Genomic DNA, 18,679 nt, shown 5'->3' on the forward strand with positions numbered 1-18,679 from the left:
GCGAGGTAGCGTTATCAACAGAGGACTGGGCCTTAGAGGGAATATCCTCACCTGGCCCCCTTCTCTGTTCCTTCTTTTGGAAAATTAAAAAAAAAAAAAAAAGAGAGGGGAGGATTTCCAGCCACCCGCTCCCTCCCCTTTTAGTCGCCTTCTACGGCACGCAGGGAATACGTGGGAAGTATTCTTTCTCCCCTATCCCCAGGAATAAGGGATATATATATATATATATATATATATATATATATATATATATATATATATATATATATATATATATATATATATATATATATATATATATATATATTTTTTTTTTTTTTTTTTTTGCTTTGTCGCTGTCTCCCGCGTTTGCGAGGTAGCGCAAGGAAACAGACGAAAGAAATGGCCCAACCCACCCCCATACACATGTATATACATACGTCCACACACGCAAATACCACATCGCTCCTACACAGCTTTCCATGGTTTACCCCAGACGCTTCACATGCCCTGATTCAATCCACTGACAGCACGTCAACCCCGGTATACCACATCGCTCCAATTCACTCTATTCCTTGCCCTCCTTTCACCCTCCTGCATTTTCAGGCCCCGATCATACAAAATCTTTTTCACTCCATCTTTCCACCTCCAATTTGGTCTCCCTCTTCTCCTCGTTCCCTCCACCTCCGACACATATATCCTCTTGGTCAATCTTTCCTCACTCATTCTCTCCATGTGCCCAAACCATTTCAAAACAACCTCTTCTGCTCTCTCAACCACGCTCTTTTTATTTCCACACATCTGTCTTACCCTTACGTTACTTACTCGATCAGACCACCTCACACCACACATTGTCCTCAAACATCTCATTTCCAGCACATCCATCCTCCTGCGCACCACTCTATCCATAGCCCACGCCTCGCAACCATACAACATTGTTGGAACCACTATTCCTTCAAACATACCCATTTTTGCTTTCCGAGATAATGTTCTCGACTTCCACACATTCTTCAAGGCTCCCAGGATTTTCGCCCCCTCCCCCATCCTATGATCCACTTCCGCTTCCATGGTTCCATCCGCTGCCAGATCCACTCCCAGATATCTAAAACACTTTACTTCCTCCAGTTTTTCTCCATTCAAACTCACCTCCCAATTGACTTGACCCTCAACCCTACTGTACCTAATAACCTTGCTCTCATTCACATTTACTCTTAACTTTCTTCTTTCACATACTTTACCAAACTCAGTCACCAGCTTCTGCAGTTTCTCACATGAATCAGCCACCAGCGCTGTATCATCAGCGAACAACAACTGACTCACTTCCCAAGCTCTCTCATCCCCAACAGACTTCATACTTGCCCCTCTTTCCAAAACTCTTGCATTCACCTCCCTAACAAACCCATCCATAAACAAATTAAACAACCATGGAGACATCACACACCCCTGCCGCAAACCTACATTCACTGAGAACCAATCACTTTCCTCTCTTCCTACACGTACACATGCCTTACATCCTCGATAAAAACTTTTCACTGCTTCTAACAACTTGCCTCCCACACCATATATTCTTAATACCTTCCACAGAGCATCTCTATCAACTCTATCATATGCCTTCTCCAGATCCATAAATGCTACATACAAGTCCATTTGCTTTTCTAAGTATTTCTCACATACATTCTTCAAAGCAAACACCTGATCCACACATCCTCTACCACTTCTGAAACCACGCTGCTCTTCCCCAATCTGATGCTCTGTACATGCCTTCACCCTCTCAATCAATACCCTCCCATATAATTTACCAGGAATACTCAACAAACTTATACCTCTGTAGTTTGAGCACTCACTCTTATCCCCTTTGCCTTTGTACAATGGCACTATGCACGCATTCCGCCAATCCTCAGGCACCTCACCATGAGTCATACATACATTAAATAACCTTACCAACCAGTCAACAATACAGTCACCCCCTTTTTTAATAAATTCCACTGCAATACCATCCAAACCTGCTGTCTTGCCGGCTTTCATCTTCCGCAAAGCTTTTACTACCTCTTCTCTGTTTACCAAATCATTTTCCCTAACCCTCTCACTTTGCACACCACCTCGACCAAAACACCCTATATCTGCCACTCTATCATCAAACACATTCAACAAACCTTCAAAATACTCACTCCATCTCCTTCTCACATTACCACTACTTGTTATCATCTCCCCATTTGCGCCCTTCACTGAAGTTCCCATTTGCTCCCTTGTGTTACGCACTTTATTTACCTCCTTCCAGAACATATATATATATATATATATATATATATATATATATATATATATATATATATATATATATATATATATATATATATATATATATATATAGAGTCCACGGGGAAAATGAAACACGCTAGAGTCCCAAGTGCACTTCCGTGCACAAGAGAGAAATATAACAGTCAGTTGATATACATCGAAGAGACAAAGCTAGGATGCCATTTGGTAAACATGCGATGGTCCAAAACAGACAACGAGCGTTCATGAACTTATCATTTTACAAATTTTATCAACAGTTAAGTTAACTAATTTGTATAGAGCATCACTACTAATACGATTATAATTCTTTGTGTATTTGATAATAGAAGATTCAATGATATTTCTCGTGGTAATAGAGTTAGAGTTAATAACTGAGAAGGCCACATTCATTCACATTCAGCCTCTAGCTGTCATATGAAATTCAATTGAACCACAGCTACCTATCCACATCCAGGCCCCACAAATCTTCCCATGGTTTACCCGAGATGTTTCACATTCTCTGTTTTAGTCCATTGACAGCATGTCGACCACAGTATACCACATCGTTCCAATTTACTTTTTTCCTTGCACGTCTCTCACCCTCCTATATGATCAGGTCCCGATCACTCAAAATCTTTTTCACTTCAATTTACCACCTCCTTTTTGGTCTCCCTTTTCTTCTTGTTCCCTCTACCTTTGGTACACATATCCTCTTTGTGAACCTTTCCTACTCATTCTCTCCTTATGTCCAACCTATATCAGCATACGCTCTTCTGCTCTCTCAACCACACTCTTTTTATTTCCATACATTTCACTTACCCTTTCATTACTTACACTATCAAATTACCTCACACCACATAACCACATATTGTCCTCAAACATTTCATATCTAAGACATCCACCCTCCTCTGTACAACCCTATCCATAGCCCATGCCTCGCAACCATGTAATACTCTTGGAACTATGATTCTTTCAAACATACCCATTTTTGCTCTCCGAGATAACGTTCTCTCCTTCCACACATTCTTCATCACTCCCAAACCCTTCGCCCTGTCCCCAACCCTGTGACTCTCCATGGTTCTATTTGCTGCTAAGTCCTTAAACCCCATTGAACCTAATAACCTTGATCTTATTCACATTCTCTCTCAAGTTTCTCCTTTCACACACTTTTCCAAACTCAGTCACCAACTTCTGCAGTTTCTCCCTCGAATCAGCCACCAGACCTGTATCATCAGCAAACAACTGATGTACTTCCCAGGCCCTCTCATCCCCAGCAGACTGCATACTCGATCCCTTTCCAAAACTCTTGCATTTACCTCCCTAATCACCCCATCCATAAGCAAATTAAACAACCATGGAGACATCACACACCCCTGCCCCAGACCTACCTTCACTGGGGACCAATCACTCTCCTCTCTTCCTACTTGCACACTTGCCTTACATCCTGATAAAAACTTTTCATTGCTTCTGTCAGCTTACCTCCCACACCATATACTCTTAAGACCTTCCACAGAGCATCTCTATCAGCCCTATCATGTGCCTTCCCCCGATCCATTAATGCTACATACACATCCATCTGTTTTTTTTTTTAGTATTTCTCAGACACATTCTTCAAAGCAAACACCTGATCCACACATCCTCTACCACTTCTGAAACCACTCTTCTCTTCCCCAATTTGATGCTCTCTACATGCCTTTACCCTCTCATTCAATACCCTCCCATATAATTTCCCAGGAATACTCAACAGACTTATGTCTCTGTAGTTTGAACACTCACCTTTATCCCCTTTGCCTTTGTATATTGGCATTCTGCCAATTCTCAGGCACTTCACCATGATCCATGCATACATTAAATATCTTTACCAACCAATCAACAATACAGTCACCCCCTTTCTTAATAAAATCAACTGCAATATATATTGGTGCTTGAACATGCATAAGGGTGAAAGATGTGTATGGGACAGAGTGAACTGAAATGATGTGATATACAGGGGTCAACGTGCTGTCAGTGGACTGGATCAGGGCATGTGAAGTGGCCTGTCGAAACCATTGAAAAATCTGTGGGGCTGTGGTTTCGGTGTATTACATGACAGCTAGAGCATGGATGTGATCAAATGCGGTCTTTTTTTTGCCTATTCCTAGCAGTACCTCACTAATGCAAAGAATGGCGATCCAGTATGAAAAAAAGAAATTTGATATATGTATGCCCTTAGAACATTAACTGGCACTGCACCAGGTTTGGACAAGAAGAATCACTCAAGATCCTGTACAAACAATTCATCCACTCTACTTCAGACTGTGCATCACCTACCTGGTCTTCTTTCCTCTCAAAATCATATTCAACAAAGTTCCAAACTACACAGAGTAGTGTATTTGCAACAATCACAGTCTACTTTGTGACCACAAATATACAACACCTCAATGAAACAAAGATCCTCCTAATATATTCCCATTTTAACAGGCTTGGCACTTCATTCTGTGCAACACCAAACCCCTGTCACCCAAACTATTTTATGAATAACCATGCCAATCACAGTGATTTCACATCCATACCATATAGGTGGGTACCAGTTGCCTAACTCTCTACATGGTTTAACAATGATTTAGCACATTATTATAAGGGACAGCTAGTACAATGATTTGATTGGTCAGCTTTGATTGCTTTTGTATAAGACATTTGTAAATCCATAAAGTTTTCATGTATTAACTGTAATTATTATCATTAATATTATTCCAGTGGTTAGGGAAAAAAGGCTACTACCCCATGTATCCCCTCTATGTCACTGTAGATAGCTGAGAGGGGCTGGGGACAGAGGTTGGAAATTCCCTCTCCTATCGATTTGCTTTCTGAGAATATTGACAGAAGGAGTAAAGGTAGTATTTTCTTTGAAAGCTCAGTTACTGACGCCTCACTGAGGCAAGAAAAATAGACACGTATGAAAAAGATAAAAAAACGATATATTCCTGTTATAAGTATTGATGTTTGTTATATGTTTATATTAAATTACAATGATAATAAGATAAATGTGAATGCTGTACAAATCCCAAGTGAGGTAGCATTCGAAACTGATCCACTGAGGAGAAATCCTAGCTTTGCTTCTTCTCATGCTCTTACGTTTTGAAAGTGATTATACAGGAGGGAAGGATTTCCAGCCGCATTAATCAACCTCTATGACGTCAATACAGGAGATATGTGGATAGCACTCTTACTCTCTTATCTTAAGAGATGATTGTCTTTATCAACTTGTGATATTTGAGCCAGATCAACATATTGAATCCATTAACTTGTGATATTTGAGCCAGATCAGCATATTGAATCCTCCTTACCTTCAGATATTGTCTATCTGATTGTGTAGAGATTTTTAAGAAACTTTTTTACTTACATCTCATTTCTTTCATCTTTCATGAAATCTGATAGCTAATTTTATTCATTGTGTTGACTACAGTGGGGAAATTCATATGAATATCTCATGCAGAGGTTTGTTATATAATATGAAGAGAAACTTGTTTTTAACAGATCACTGTGTCCTAATGAGGCTGTATATGATAGTGGAAAAGACCAGTAAGCCATTGATTTTTGCAGTAGGCGTAGAAAGATATAAAGATTTTTAAAAGAGGACTTACAGATTTTTAAAATTTGGTAGATTCTCTCTCTCAGGTCTGTATGTCTAAAAGTCTGACATGTGTCTTGGAGTATATCTTTGTTTTTCTCCCTTCACAGGCATGGCAAGTCTGCTGGTGTCTGTGATAGGTGCCATTGTCAGTGGATCCATCATGAGATGGGTGAGGCCAGGCCCGAGGTTTGTCACTGGATACAATGTGTTTGTCACTTTCGTCAGCTGCTTTGGCTTCTTAGGTCTCATGTTCGTCGGCTGCCCGAAACTTGAGGTTGTTGGTCCAGTGGAAGGGTGAGTTTAGTTGGTGCTATCCTGTCTTTTGTGTCATAATGTGCTGTTTCTCTGTTAGTAGAATGACGCATACATTATTTTCTCTGAAAGAATATTATCACATTACATTTCTTCACATCTAAGTGTTCAAGATCCAGAAGTTTCACTTTGAAGCACTTGCTGAAGTATTAGAAACATTGGTTTGGCTTTCACATGTGAAGCTTTATCAGATTGGTGGAACTTTATTTCAGTTACTGAAATATTCATTGACATAAAAATATCGCAATACTCATCCTTAGGAAAGATAATGTTCTCATTACGTTCATGTAGCAAAATAAGTTAATCTGTGCAGTTTTAGATCAATTTTGTTGATGCTCTTGAAGCACCCTTGTAGAGACAGGTTACCCTTACAAGAAAAGTTTTTTGGCACCATATGTACACATTATGTAGGACAGGATACAGGGAGACTCTTCACTGTATTCAGTGAGATTTTTTTCTATTGATATGTGAATAAGGAAAATGGAGGAGGAAAAACTGTTGGGTATGTCCTTATTATTTTACATCAGGCTCAAATTGCAGTCTAAGTACGTTGGTAGTTCTGTGGGAATTATTTCTTTTCTAGTCCCAAGATGTGATGATTGTGGCATTAGAAGATGTATAGGAATTTCTTCTATATGCATAAAGGAGGTAATTTTCCCGGTTTCGTTCCTGCCTGGTGACTTAGTAACAAGGGGAGACAGTTGTTTTTGGAGCACTTGGTATCAATTCCAGCAAGCATTGTTGTAGTTATGAGACGTTAGAGGACCAAGAGACTGTAGGAAAAATTATACAAGAAGTCAGGGTAGACATATCGCTTTTGGGCAGACCCTCTTTTGATGTCTAAAATCTCTGATGATGATTCAAAAGGCAAAAGATATGTTTGTTCTTATGGTAAACGTACTGAGCCTTTTCAGACAGATACCAAAATTTTGGGTTTTTTGCGATATGGGATATCGTGCCCTGTCCCCTGTCAGACATTTGAAGGCCAGTATTTAGAGAAAAATAAGGAATTTTACAAGTCAATGAATGACATGCAGAGAGATGGAATAAATAATTTGGCTGCATAAGTTGGCAGTGGTTTCAAACCTGGTAATCCAAGCCTCGCAAAAGTAGGTAAACTTATGGTTAAGTGTCCCACATTACCAGGAAAGTGAATTCATCAACCAGAGTTACAAGATCAGAGAGGTGACTATAACTACGAAGTGCAGGCAATGACAAACAAGCAAAAAACTAAAGCAAACCACAGGCATGAAACAAGAGGTTACAGACCATCAACACAATTTCAGGAAAAAAGTTTAAGACTTGTATGTTGAAACAGTTCAGTACATATTTCAACACAGGGTATCAGTGCAAAACAGTGGCTGTGACATCAAAGTCAAATAGGAAACTCCAGTCACTACAGTTTAATCACTCTTTAAATGGGGTCTCTTTTCCATAGTCTGTTGACATGGCAATTTGCAACATTGAACAGGTTGATTAGGAACACTATGAGAGCTATCTCGGAGAGCAAAAATGGGTATGTTTAAAGGAATAGTGGTTCCAACAATGTTATATGGTTGTGAGGCATGGGCTATGGATAGGGTTGTGCGGAGGAGGGTGGATGTGTTGGAAATGAGATGTTTGAGTGCAATATGTGGTGTGAGGTGGTTTGATCGAGCAAGTAATGAAAGGGTAAGAGATGTGTGGTAATAAAAAGAGTGTGGTTGAGAGAACAGAAGAGGGTGTATTGAAATGGTTTGGTCACATGGAGAGACTGAATGAAAAAAAGATTGACAAAGAGGATATATGCGTCAGAGGTGGAAGGAACGAGGAGAAGTGGGAGACAAAATGGAGGTGGAAGGATGGAGTGAAAAAGATTTTAAGCAATCGGGGCCTGAATATGCAGGAGGGTGAAAGTCATGCAAGGAATAGAGTGAATTGGAACGATGTGGTACACCGGGGTCAATGTGCTGTCAGTGGATTGAACCACGGCATGTGAAGCATCTGGGGTAAACAATGGAAAGTTTTATGGGGCCTGGATGTGGAAAGGGAGCTGTGGTTTCGGTGCATAATGCATGACAGCTAAAGATTGAATGTGAACGAATGTGTCCTTTGTCGTCTTTCTAGCGCTACCTCGCACGTGTGCGGGGGGGAGAGTTCATGGAGCTACACACAGATGAGATATTACAATGCTGCATGAATTTAGCACTAAATAATGGAGTTCTGGCTGAAGCGAGTGAGGAGCAGGTTTTGCACAGCTTTGCAAGGTAGTTATGCTTGTCTTAGTAATATCCCCATGACTTCTCTGTATGAAATAGAATTTTGAAGCAAAGTAGCTATCAAAGCAATCAAGAGACAAGCTGATTGATGTCAAGAGCAATGCTTTCTGAGAAATACTTGGCCTCAAATTGACATATTTTGTGTGAAAAATAAGAAAAGATAGCAGATATAAAATTGTCCAGATTCCTGACTTCTTTCTTCTTTTGTGATAGCTATTCATGGGTAAACAAAAAATCCTTATTCTTGTGTTTATATGCCTCTTTTGGAATAATAGGAATCATTGTAAGTAAACTCCTAGGTATGAGGATTGCCAGGTATTCCAGCTGAGAAAGTAGTGTCATCAAAAAATAGAATCTAAGAAATGACTAGATTTGCTTCCTTACTGTGTAAGGTACTAGGTAAGGGAAATCTGTTTTTCTTGAATCACTTGACACATAAAGGAGCAAATAGCCCAGATTCTGATAATTTTTATTGAGGATCTTCATGCTGGGCTATGAAGAAGATTTTAAGCCAAACTGTAAACTGCTGTATTTGTTTTGAAAGACCAATGAAAATAGAGTTCCTCATATGCTTCAGAAGTCAAGGAACATGTGAAGCTCTTCATATACATTGTATATTTGTGTTTATTCTCTTCGAAGTTTGAAGCCATCTGAGTATCTAAAGGGCCCGAATAGGTTTGTGTATGCTGGGTCTGTAATTGTTAGACTGTTTGGTAGCATTTCCTAGAAACAAAACAAAGATTTTTATGAATATATCCATCATGTCTGGTACCATTTCCTAAAAGAAAACAAAGGCATATATAGATAATCTAAAAAAAGAAATCCTTGTAAGATTAATTGATGATACTCAGCCTGAAACTTTTGCTGACACTTCATATTGAATTACTAGAATCCCATCATCCATCCCCAGGGTGAGGTTGTCAGGCATGAGAAAAGTTAACTTGTATCCTGATATACAAATTTCAAATTACTGAAAGACCTTGAATAAGAAAAAAACTAGTTCAAATGAACCTGGTTGATTAGGGCATGCTGTATGTTGAAAAATTTCAGCTTACAGAATTGCCATCAACTCAAATGTTTTGTGAAACATAATTGTGGTCTGAACATTCTCAAAGAATTTTGTTTACAAGCTCAGAATTAATTTTGTCTTTAATCTGCAGGTCTTTAGGGCCATCATGCTCAGCAGATTGTGGATGCACAGAGAGATTTACACCAGTTTGCTCACAGGACCAGACCACGCTCTTCTACTCCCCATGCTATGCTGGCTGTTCTGTTGACAACGTCACTACCAATCCCATTGTAGGTAATCAGAAACCATCCTGGATTATAAGTTGTAATTATTGTTCTATTGTTGTTAAAAGTATGAAGATCTGTATATACTGACTTTCCTACATGATGATGTTAAACATAAAAAGATCCCCAATGATCCCTCAGTGGGGAGGTACCTGCTTGAAGAAGATGGAGAGGTTCGCGTAGGGTCCTCTCATTTCAGACTGTCAGTAAGTCGGGATTTCTTAATATGGATTTTAAGTACTGATGTATATGATTCAAGGTCTTGATCTCTTAATTAGGGCCTTTCCTGAAAAGTGTGCTCTCTTTAGTAATCTTATATGTCCATGTACCTGTCATACTCTTATATGGCTATTGAGTGTTGTGCAACACTGGGACCTGAAATATGTTTTTATAGCGTGCAGAAATGGCTACAGAGGGGATTTATTTCTAGTTACAAACTATGGAAAAAGAAGATTTCTGGAAGGCCTGTTTAAATCTTTGGATTATGATGGTCCATACAACCTTATAGGTAAAGTTAGGAGTTGTACTGAAAGACTGCAATTCATTGAGAATCTTTCTGAAGTAAACAATAGATCAACTATGACTAAGGTAATTTTTAGGCTACTCTCATTTCTATTTTATACGTATTCACCTTTTCCCATATTAGTGAGGTAGTGTCAAGAACAGATGATTGAGCCTTGGAGGATTTCCAGTCCCCTGCTCCGTTTCCCCCCCCACCCCCTTAGTCACCATTTACGATATGCAGGGAATACATGGGGAGTAGCTACCTTCAGTTCTTACAGAAAAATGGCTTAACTGAACAGCAAAATCACTAGATAAGCATGGTTAGCTTACAAACATTATATAGTTGACAGGATTTCTGAAACAAGCCACAAGTAGTGGTAACAACCCAGCTATTCTATATTAATCCGTTATAAGTCTAAGAGTGCCAATGTAAAAGGTATGCAAGGTGTGGGAATTCCAGGAGCAAAGGAGTAGAATTTTAGGTTTTCATAGCTAGATATAAAAACAATAAAAGAAGGATACAGTGTCCACAAGGATACAGTATTCACTTTACAGCAGGCTAGTTGGAATTCATTTTGAATCCACTGTTCAGTTCTGGCCACCATACTTGATTAAAGATGAAGAAAAACTAGAACACATTCAGAAAAGACCAACAAAACTAATTCCATCTATCACAAATAAGCATTATGAAGAAAGGCTATAAGACTAGATTATTCTCTCTTAAAAAGTGCAAACTTCAAGATCTGTGATATGTTACAGTAGCTAGTGAAACAAGGGAAAATTTATGTGAAGTAGATTGAATAGTATTGTAAAGTGTGTGAAAAAAGAAAGCTGTGAGTAAATGTGAATATGAGCAAGGTTATTAAGTACAGTAGGATTGAGGGACAAGTCATGTGGGAGGTAAGTTTGAATGGAGAAAAACTGGAGGAAGTGAAGTGTTTTAGATATCTGGGAGTGGACTTTATATATATATATATATATATATATATATATATATATATATATATATATATATATATATATATATATATATATATATATATATATATATATATATATATATATATATTTTATCCCATAGGGGAGAAAGAATACTTCCCACGTATTCCCTACGTGTCGTAGAAGGCGACTAAAAGGGGAGGGAGCGGGAGGCTGGAAATTCTCCCCTCTTGTTTTTTTTTTTAATTTTCCAAGAGAAGGAACAGAGAAGGGGGCCAGGTGAGGATATTCCCTCAGAGGCCCAGTCCTCTGTTCTTAACGCTACCTTGCTAAAGCGGGAAATGGCGAATAGTTTGAGAGAAAAGAATATATATATATATATATATATATATATATATATATATATATATATATATATATATATATATATATATATATATATATATATATATATATATGTATATATATATATATGATTTAATCCATTGACAGCGCGTCGACCCCGGTATACCACATCGATCCAATTCACTCTATTCCTTGCACGCCTTTCACCCTCCTGCATGTTCAGGCCCCGATCACTCAAAATCTTTTTTCACTCCATCTTTCCACCTCCAATTTGGTCTCCCACTTCTCCTCGTTCCCTCCACCTCCGAAACATATATCCTCTTGGCCAATCTTTCCTCACTCATTTTCTTCATGTGCCCAAACCATTTCAAAACACCCTCTTCTGCTCTCTCAACCACGTTCTTTTTATTTCCACACATCTCTCTTACCCTTACATTACTTACTCGATCAAACACATCCTCACACCACATATTGTCCTCAAACATCTCATTTCCAGCACATCCACCCTCCTGCCCACGCCTCGCAACCATACAACATTGTTGGAACAACTATTCCTTCAAACATACCCATTTTTGTTTTCCGAGATAATGTTTTCGACTTCCAAACATTCTTCAAGGCTCCCACGATTCTCGCCCCCTCCCCCACCCTATGATCCACTTCCGCTTCCATGGTTCCATCCGCTGCCAGATCCACACACAGATATCTAAAACACTTCACTTCCTCCAGTTTTTCTCCATTCAAACTTACCTCCCAATTGACTTGACCCTCAACCCTACTGTACCTAATAACCTTGCTCTTATTCACATTTACTCTTAACTTTCTTCTTTCACACACTTTACCAAACTCAGTCACCAGCTTCTGCAGTTTCTCACATGAATCAGCCACCAGCGCTGTATTATCAGCGAACAACAACTGACTCACTTCCCAAGCGCTCTCATCCACAACAGACTGCTTACTTGCCCCTCTTTACAAAACTCTTGAATTCGACTCCCTAACAACCCCATCCATAAACAAATCAAACAACCATGGAGACATCACACACCCCTGCCGCAAACCTACATTCACTGAGAACCAATCACTTTCCTCTCTTCCTACACGTCCACATCCCTTACATCCTCGATCAAAACTTTTCACTTCTTGTAACAACTTCCCTCTAACATCATATATTCTTAATACCTTCCACAGAGCATCTCCATCAACTCTATCATATCCTTCTCCAGATCCATAAATGCTACATAAAAATCCTTTTGCTTTTCTAATTATTTCTCACATACATTCTTCAAAGCGAACACCTGATCCACACATCCTCTACCACTTCTGAAACCACACTGCTCTTCCCCAGTCTGATTCTCTGTACATGCCTTCACCCTCTCAATAAATACCCTTCCATATAATTTTCCAGGAATACTCAACAAACTTATATCTTTGTAATTTGAGCACTCACTTTTGTCCCCTTCGCCTTTGTACAATGACACTATGCAAGCATTCTGCCAATCCTCAGGCACCTCACCATGAGTCATACATACATTAAATAACCTTACCAACCAGTGAACAATACACTCACCCCCCTTTTTTAATGAATTCCACTGCAATACCATCCAAACCCGCTGCCTTGCCCGCTTTCATCTTCCGCAAAGCTTTTACTACTTCTCTGTTTACCAAATCATTCTCCCTAACCCAGTCACTTTGGATACCAACTCGACCAAAAACACCCTATATCTGCCACTCTATCATCAAACACATTCAACAACATACTCAAAATACTCACTCCATCTCCTCACATCACCACTACTTGTCATCACCTCCCCATTAGCCCCCTTCACTGATGTTCCCATTTGTTCCTTTGTCTTACGCACTTTATTTACTTCCTTCCAAAACATCTTTTTATTCTGCCTAAAATTTAATGATACTCTCACCCCAACGCTCATTTGCCATCTTTTTCACCTCTTGCATATTTCTCTTGACCTCCTGCCTCTTTCTTCTCCCACTCATTTGCATATTTCCCTGCAAAAATCGTCCTAATGCCTCTCTTTCTTCTTTCACTAATAATCTTACTTCTTCATCCCACCACTCACTACCCTTTCTAATGTGCCCATCTCTCACGCTTCTCAAGCCACAAGCATCTTTAGCGCAAGCCATCACTGCTTCCCTAAATACATCCCATTCCTCCCCCACTCCCCTTACCTCCTTTGTTCTCACATTTTTCCATTCTGTACTCCTTCTCTCCTAGTATTTCCTCACACAAGTCTCCCTCCCAAGCTCACTTACTCTCACCACTCTTTTCACCCCAACATACTCTCTTCTTTTCTGAAAACCTCTACAAATCTTCACCTTCGGCTCCACAAGATAATGATCAGACATCTCTCCAGTTGCACCTCTCAGCACATTAACGTCCAAAAGTCTCTCTTTCGCACGTCTATCAATCAACTCGTAATCCAATAATAATCTCTGGCCATCTCTCCTACTCACATACATATACTTATGTATATCTCTATTTTTAAGCCAGGTATTCCCAATTACCTGTCCTTTTTAAGCACATAAATCTAAAAGCTCTTCACCATTTCCATTGACAACACTGAACACCTCATGTACCCAATTATTCCCTCATCTGCCACATTACTCACCTTTGCATTCAAATCACCCATCACTATAACCCGGTCCCGTGCATCAAAACTACTAACACACAAGTTGGTATATATATGTACATATATTTATTTTATTTTATTTTGCTTTGTCGCTGTCTCCCGCGTTTGCGAGATAGCGCAAGGAAACAGACGAAAGAAATGGCCCAACCCACCCACATACACATGTATATACATACACGTCCACACACACAAATATACATAACTATACTTCTCAATGTACATATATATATATACACATACACAGACATATACATATATACACATGCACACAATTCACACTGTCTGCCTTTATTCATTCCCATCGCCACCTCGCCACACATGGAATAACATTCCCCTCCCCCCTCATGTGTTCGAGGTAGCGCTAGGAAAAGACAACAAAGGCCCCATTCGTTCACACTCAGTCTCTAGCTCTCATGTAATAATTCCCGAAACCACAGATCCCTTTCCACATCCAGGCCCCACAGAACTTTCCATGGCTTACCCAAGACGCTTCACATTCCCTGATTCAATCCATTGACAGCACGTCGACCCCGGTATACCACATCGATCCAATTCACTCTATTCCTTGCCCGTCTTTCACCCTCCTGCATGTTCAGGCCCCGATCACTCAAAATCTTTTTCACTTCATCTTTCCACCTCCAATTTGGTCTCCCACTTCTCCTCGTTCCCTCCACCTCCGACACATATATCCTCTTGGTCAATCTTTCCTCACTCATTCTCTCCATGTGCCCAAACCATTTCAAAACACCCTCTTCTGCTCTCTCAACCACACTCTTTTTATTTCCACTCATCTCTCTTACCCTTACATTACCTACTCGATCAAACCACCTCACACCACATATTGTCCTCAAATATCTCATTTCCAGCACATCCACCCTCCTGCGCACAACTCTATCCATAGCCCACGCCTCGCAACCATACAACATTGTTGGAACCACTATTCCTTCAAACATACCCATTTTTGCTTTAAGAGATAATGTTCTCGACTTCCACACATTCTTCAAGGCTCCCAGGATTTTCGCCCCCTCCCCCACCCTATGATTCACTTCCGCTTCCATGGTTCCATCCGCTGCCAGATCCACTCCCAGATATCTAAAACACTTTACTTTCTCAAGTTTTTCTCCATTCAAACTCACCTCCCAATTGACTTGACCCTCAACCCTACTGTACCTAATAACCTTGCTCTTATTCACATTTACTCTTTGCTTTCTTCTTTCACACACTTTACCAAACTCAGTCACCAGCTTCTGCAGTTTCTCACATGAATCAGCCACCAGCGTTGTATCATCAGCGAACAACAACTGACTCACTTCCCAAGCTCTCTCATCCCCAACAGACTGCATACTTGCCCTTCTTTCCAAAACTCTTGCATTCACCTCCCTAATAACCCCATCCATAAACAAATCAAACAACCATGGAGACATCACACACCCCTGCCGCAAACCTACATTCACTGAGAACCAATCACTTTCCTCTCTTCCTACACGTACACATGCCTTACATCCTCGATAAAAACTTTTCACTGGTTCTAACAACTTGCCTCCCACACCATATATTCTTAAGTACCTTCCACAGAGCATCTCTATCAACTCTATCGTATGCTTTCTGCAGATCCATAAATGCTACATACAAATCCATTTGCTTTTCTAAGTATTTCTCACATACATTTTTCAAAGCAAACACCTGATCCATACATCCTCTACCACTTCAGAAACCACACTGCTCTTCCCCAATCTGATGCTCTGTACATGCCTTCACCCTCTCAATATATATATATTCTTTTTATCATACTCCGTCGTTGTCTCCCGCTTCAGAGAGGTACCGCAAGGAAACAGACGAAAGAATGACCCAACCCACCCGTATACAAATATATATACATACACGTCCACACACGCACAGATACATACCTATACATTTCAACGTATATATATATACACCCAGACATATACATATATACACATGTACATGAAATGACAACCCCCTCCTACTGCATGAGCGCGAGGTAGCCCTAGGAAAAGACAACAAAGGCCACATTCCTTCACACTCAGTATCTAGCTGTCATGTATAATGCACCGAAACCACTTCTCCCTTTCCACATCCAACCCCCACAAAAATTTAACAAGATTTACCCCACTGAACTTTCCAAGGTTTACCCCAGACGCTTCACATGCCCTGGTTCAATCCATTGACAGCACGTCGACCCCGGTATACCACATCGTCCCAGTTTAATCTTTTCCATGCACTCCTTTCACCCTCCTGCATGTTCAGGCTCCGATCACTCAAAAGCTTTTTCACTCCATCTCTCCACCTCCAATTTGGTCTTCCACTTCTCCTCGTTCCCTCCATCTCTGACACATATATCCTCTTTGTCAATCTTTCTTCACTTATTCTCTCCATGTGACCAAACCATTTCAAAACACCCTTTTCTGCTCTCTCAACCACACTCTTTTTATTACCACACATCTCTCTTACCCTTTTATTACTTACTCAATCAACCACCTCACACCAAATATTGTCCTCAAACATCTCATTTCCAGTACATCCACCCTCCTCCGCACAATTCTATCTATAACCCACGCCTCGCAACCATATAACATTGTTGGAACCACTAGTCCTTCAAAAATATCCATTTTTGCATTCCAAGATAAGGTTCTCAACTTTCACACATTTTTTAACGCTCCCTGAATTTTCGCCCCCTCCCCCAATTTCCACCTCCAATTTGGTCTCCCACTTCTCCTCGTTCCCTCCACCTCCGACACATATATCCTCTTGGTCAATCTTTCCTCACTCATTCTCTCCATGTGCCCAAACCATTTCAAGCACCCTCTTCTGCTCTCTCAACCACACTCTTTTTATTTCCACACATCTCTCTTACCCTTACGTTACTTACTCGATCAAACCACCTCACACCACACATTGTCCTCAAACATCTCATTTCCAGCACATCCATCCTCCTGCGCACAACTCTATCCATAGCCCACGCCTCGCAACCATACAACATTGTTGGAACCACTATTCCTTCAAACATACCCATTTTTGCTTTCCGAGATAATGTTCTCGACTTCCACACATTCTTCAAGGCTCCCAGGATTTTCGCCCCCTCCCCCACCCTATGATCCACTTCCGATTCCATGGTTGCATCCGCTGCCAGATCCACTCCCAGATATCTAAAACACTTTACTTTCTCCAGTTTTTCTCCATTCAAACTTACCTCCCAATTGACTTGACCCTCAACCATACTGTACCTAATAACCTTGCTCTTATTCACATTTACTCTTAAATTTCTTCTTTCACACACTTTACCAAACTCAGTCACCAGCTTCTGCAGTTTCTCACATGAAACAGCCACCAGCGCTGTATCATCAGCGAACAACAACTGACTCACTTCCCAAGCTCTCTCATCCTCAACAGACTTCATACTTGCCCTTCTTTCCAAAACTCTTGCATTCACCTCCCTAACAACCCCATCCATAAACAAATTAAACAACCATGGAGACATCATACACCCCTGCCGCAAACCTACATTCACTGAGAACCAATCACTTTCCTCTCTTCCTACACGTACACATGCCTTACATCCTCGATAAAAACTTTTCACTTCTTCTAACAACTTGCCTCCCACACCATATATTCTTAATACCTTCCACAGAGCATCTCTATCAACTCTATCATATGCCTTCTCCAGATCCATAAATGCTACATACAAATCCATTTGCTTTTCTAAGTATATATATATATATATATATATATATATATATATATATATATATATATATATATATATATATATTCCTATGAGTCCACGGGGAAAATGATACACATCGAAGAGACGAAGCTATGACGCCTTTTGGTAAACATATGATTGTCCAAAACAAACAGCGAGCGTTCATAAACTAATCATCTTACAAATTTGATCAACAATAAAGTTATCTAATTTGTACAGACCATCACTAATATTAAGATTTTAATTCTATGTGTATTTCATAATAGGAGATTCAATGGTATTTCTCTTGGTAATAGAGTTAGAGTTAATAATGATTGTCCAAAACATACAACGAGCGTTCATAAACTTATCATTTCACAAAGTTTGTCAACAATAAAGTTATCTAATTTGTATAGACCATCACTAATATTAAGATTATAATTCTTTGTGTATTTAATAATAGAAGATTCAATGATATTTCTCTTGGTAATAGAGTTAGAGTTAATAACTGAGATGGCGTTACTCTAGTCAATACAATGATCATAGTTTTTAACGTGATTAAACAAGGCATTTGATTCTTTTCTCGTTCTTATACTATATTTATGTTGCTTAAGTCTAACAGAAAGATCCTTACCAGTCTGACCAACATAAGATTTATCACACTTTCCACAAGGCACTTTATAGATGCATCCAAGAGAATTTTCTGGTGAATTCCTGATTAAGATATCCTTTATAGTATTATTTGTCGCTAAAGGCAACATTTACATTAAAGAGTTTAAGCAAAATGGGAAGCAAAGTGAAATTATTATTA

At 39.7% G+C, this 18,679-nt stretch overlaps 1 protein-coding gene across 8 annotated transcripts in view; it reads left to right on the plus strand.

Moving 5' to 3' along the window:
• LOC139757318 (solute carrier organic anion transporter family member 74D-like) overlaps positions 1–18,679 on the plus strand; it is a 180,591-nt gene that overhangs the window by 125,483 nt on the left and 36,429 nt on the right. For all 8 annotated transcript variants that reach the window (XM_071677723.1, XM_071677727.1, XM_071677729.1 and 5 more), the window contains 2 exons: positions 5,977–6,163; positions 9,600–9,738. In XM_071677723.1, the coding sequence (XP_071533824.1) occupies positions 5,977–6,163; positions 9,600–9,738 (326 nt within the window). The remainder of the gene's footprint in view (positions 1–5,976; positions 6,164–9,599; positions 9,739–18,679) is intronic.

This window comes from Panulirus ornatus, chromosome 25 (genome assembly GCF_036320965.1).
Source record: "Panulirus ornatus isolate Po-2019 chromosome 25, ASM3632096v1, whole genome shotgun sequence".
In the NCBI taxonomy this organism is placed as follows: Eukaryota; Metazoa; Arthropoda; class Malacostraca; order Decapoda; family Palinuridae; genus Panulirus; species Panulirus ornatus.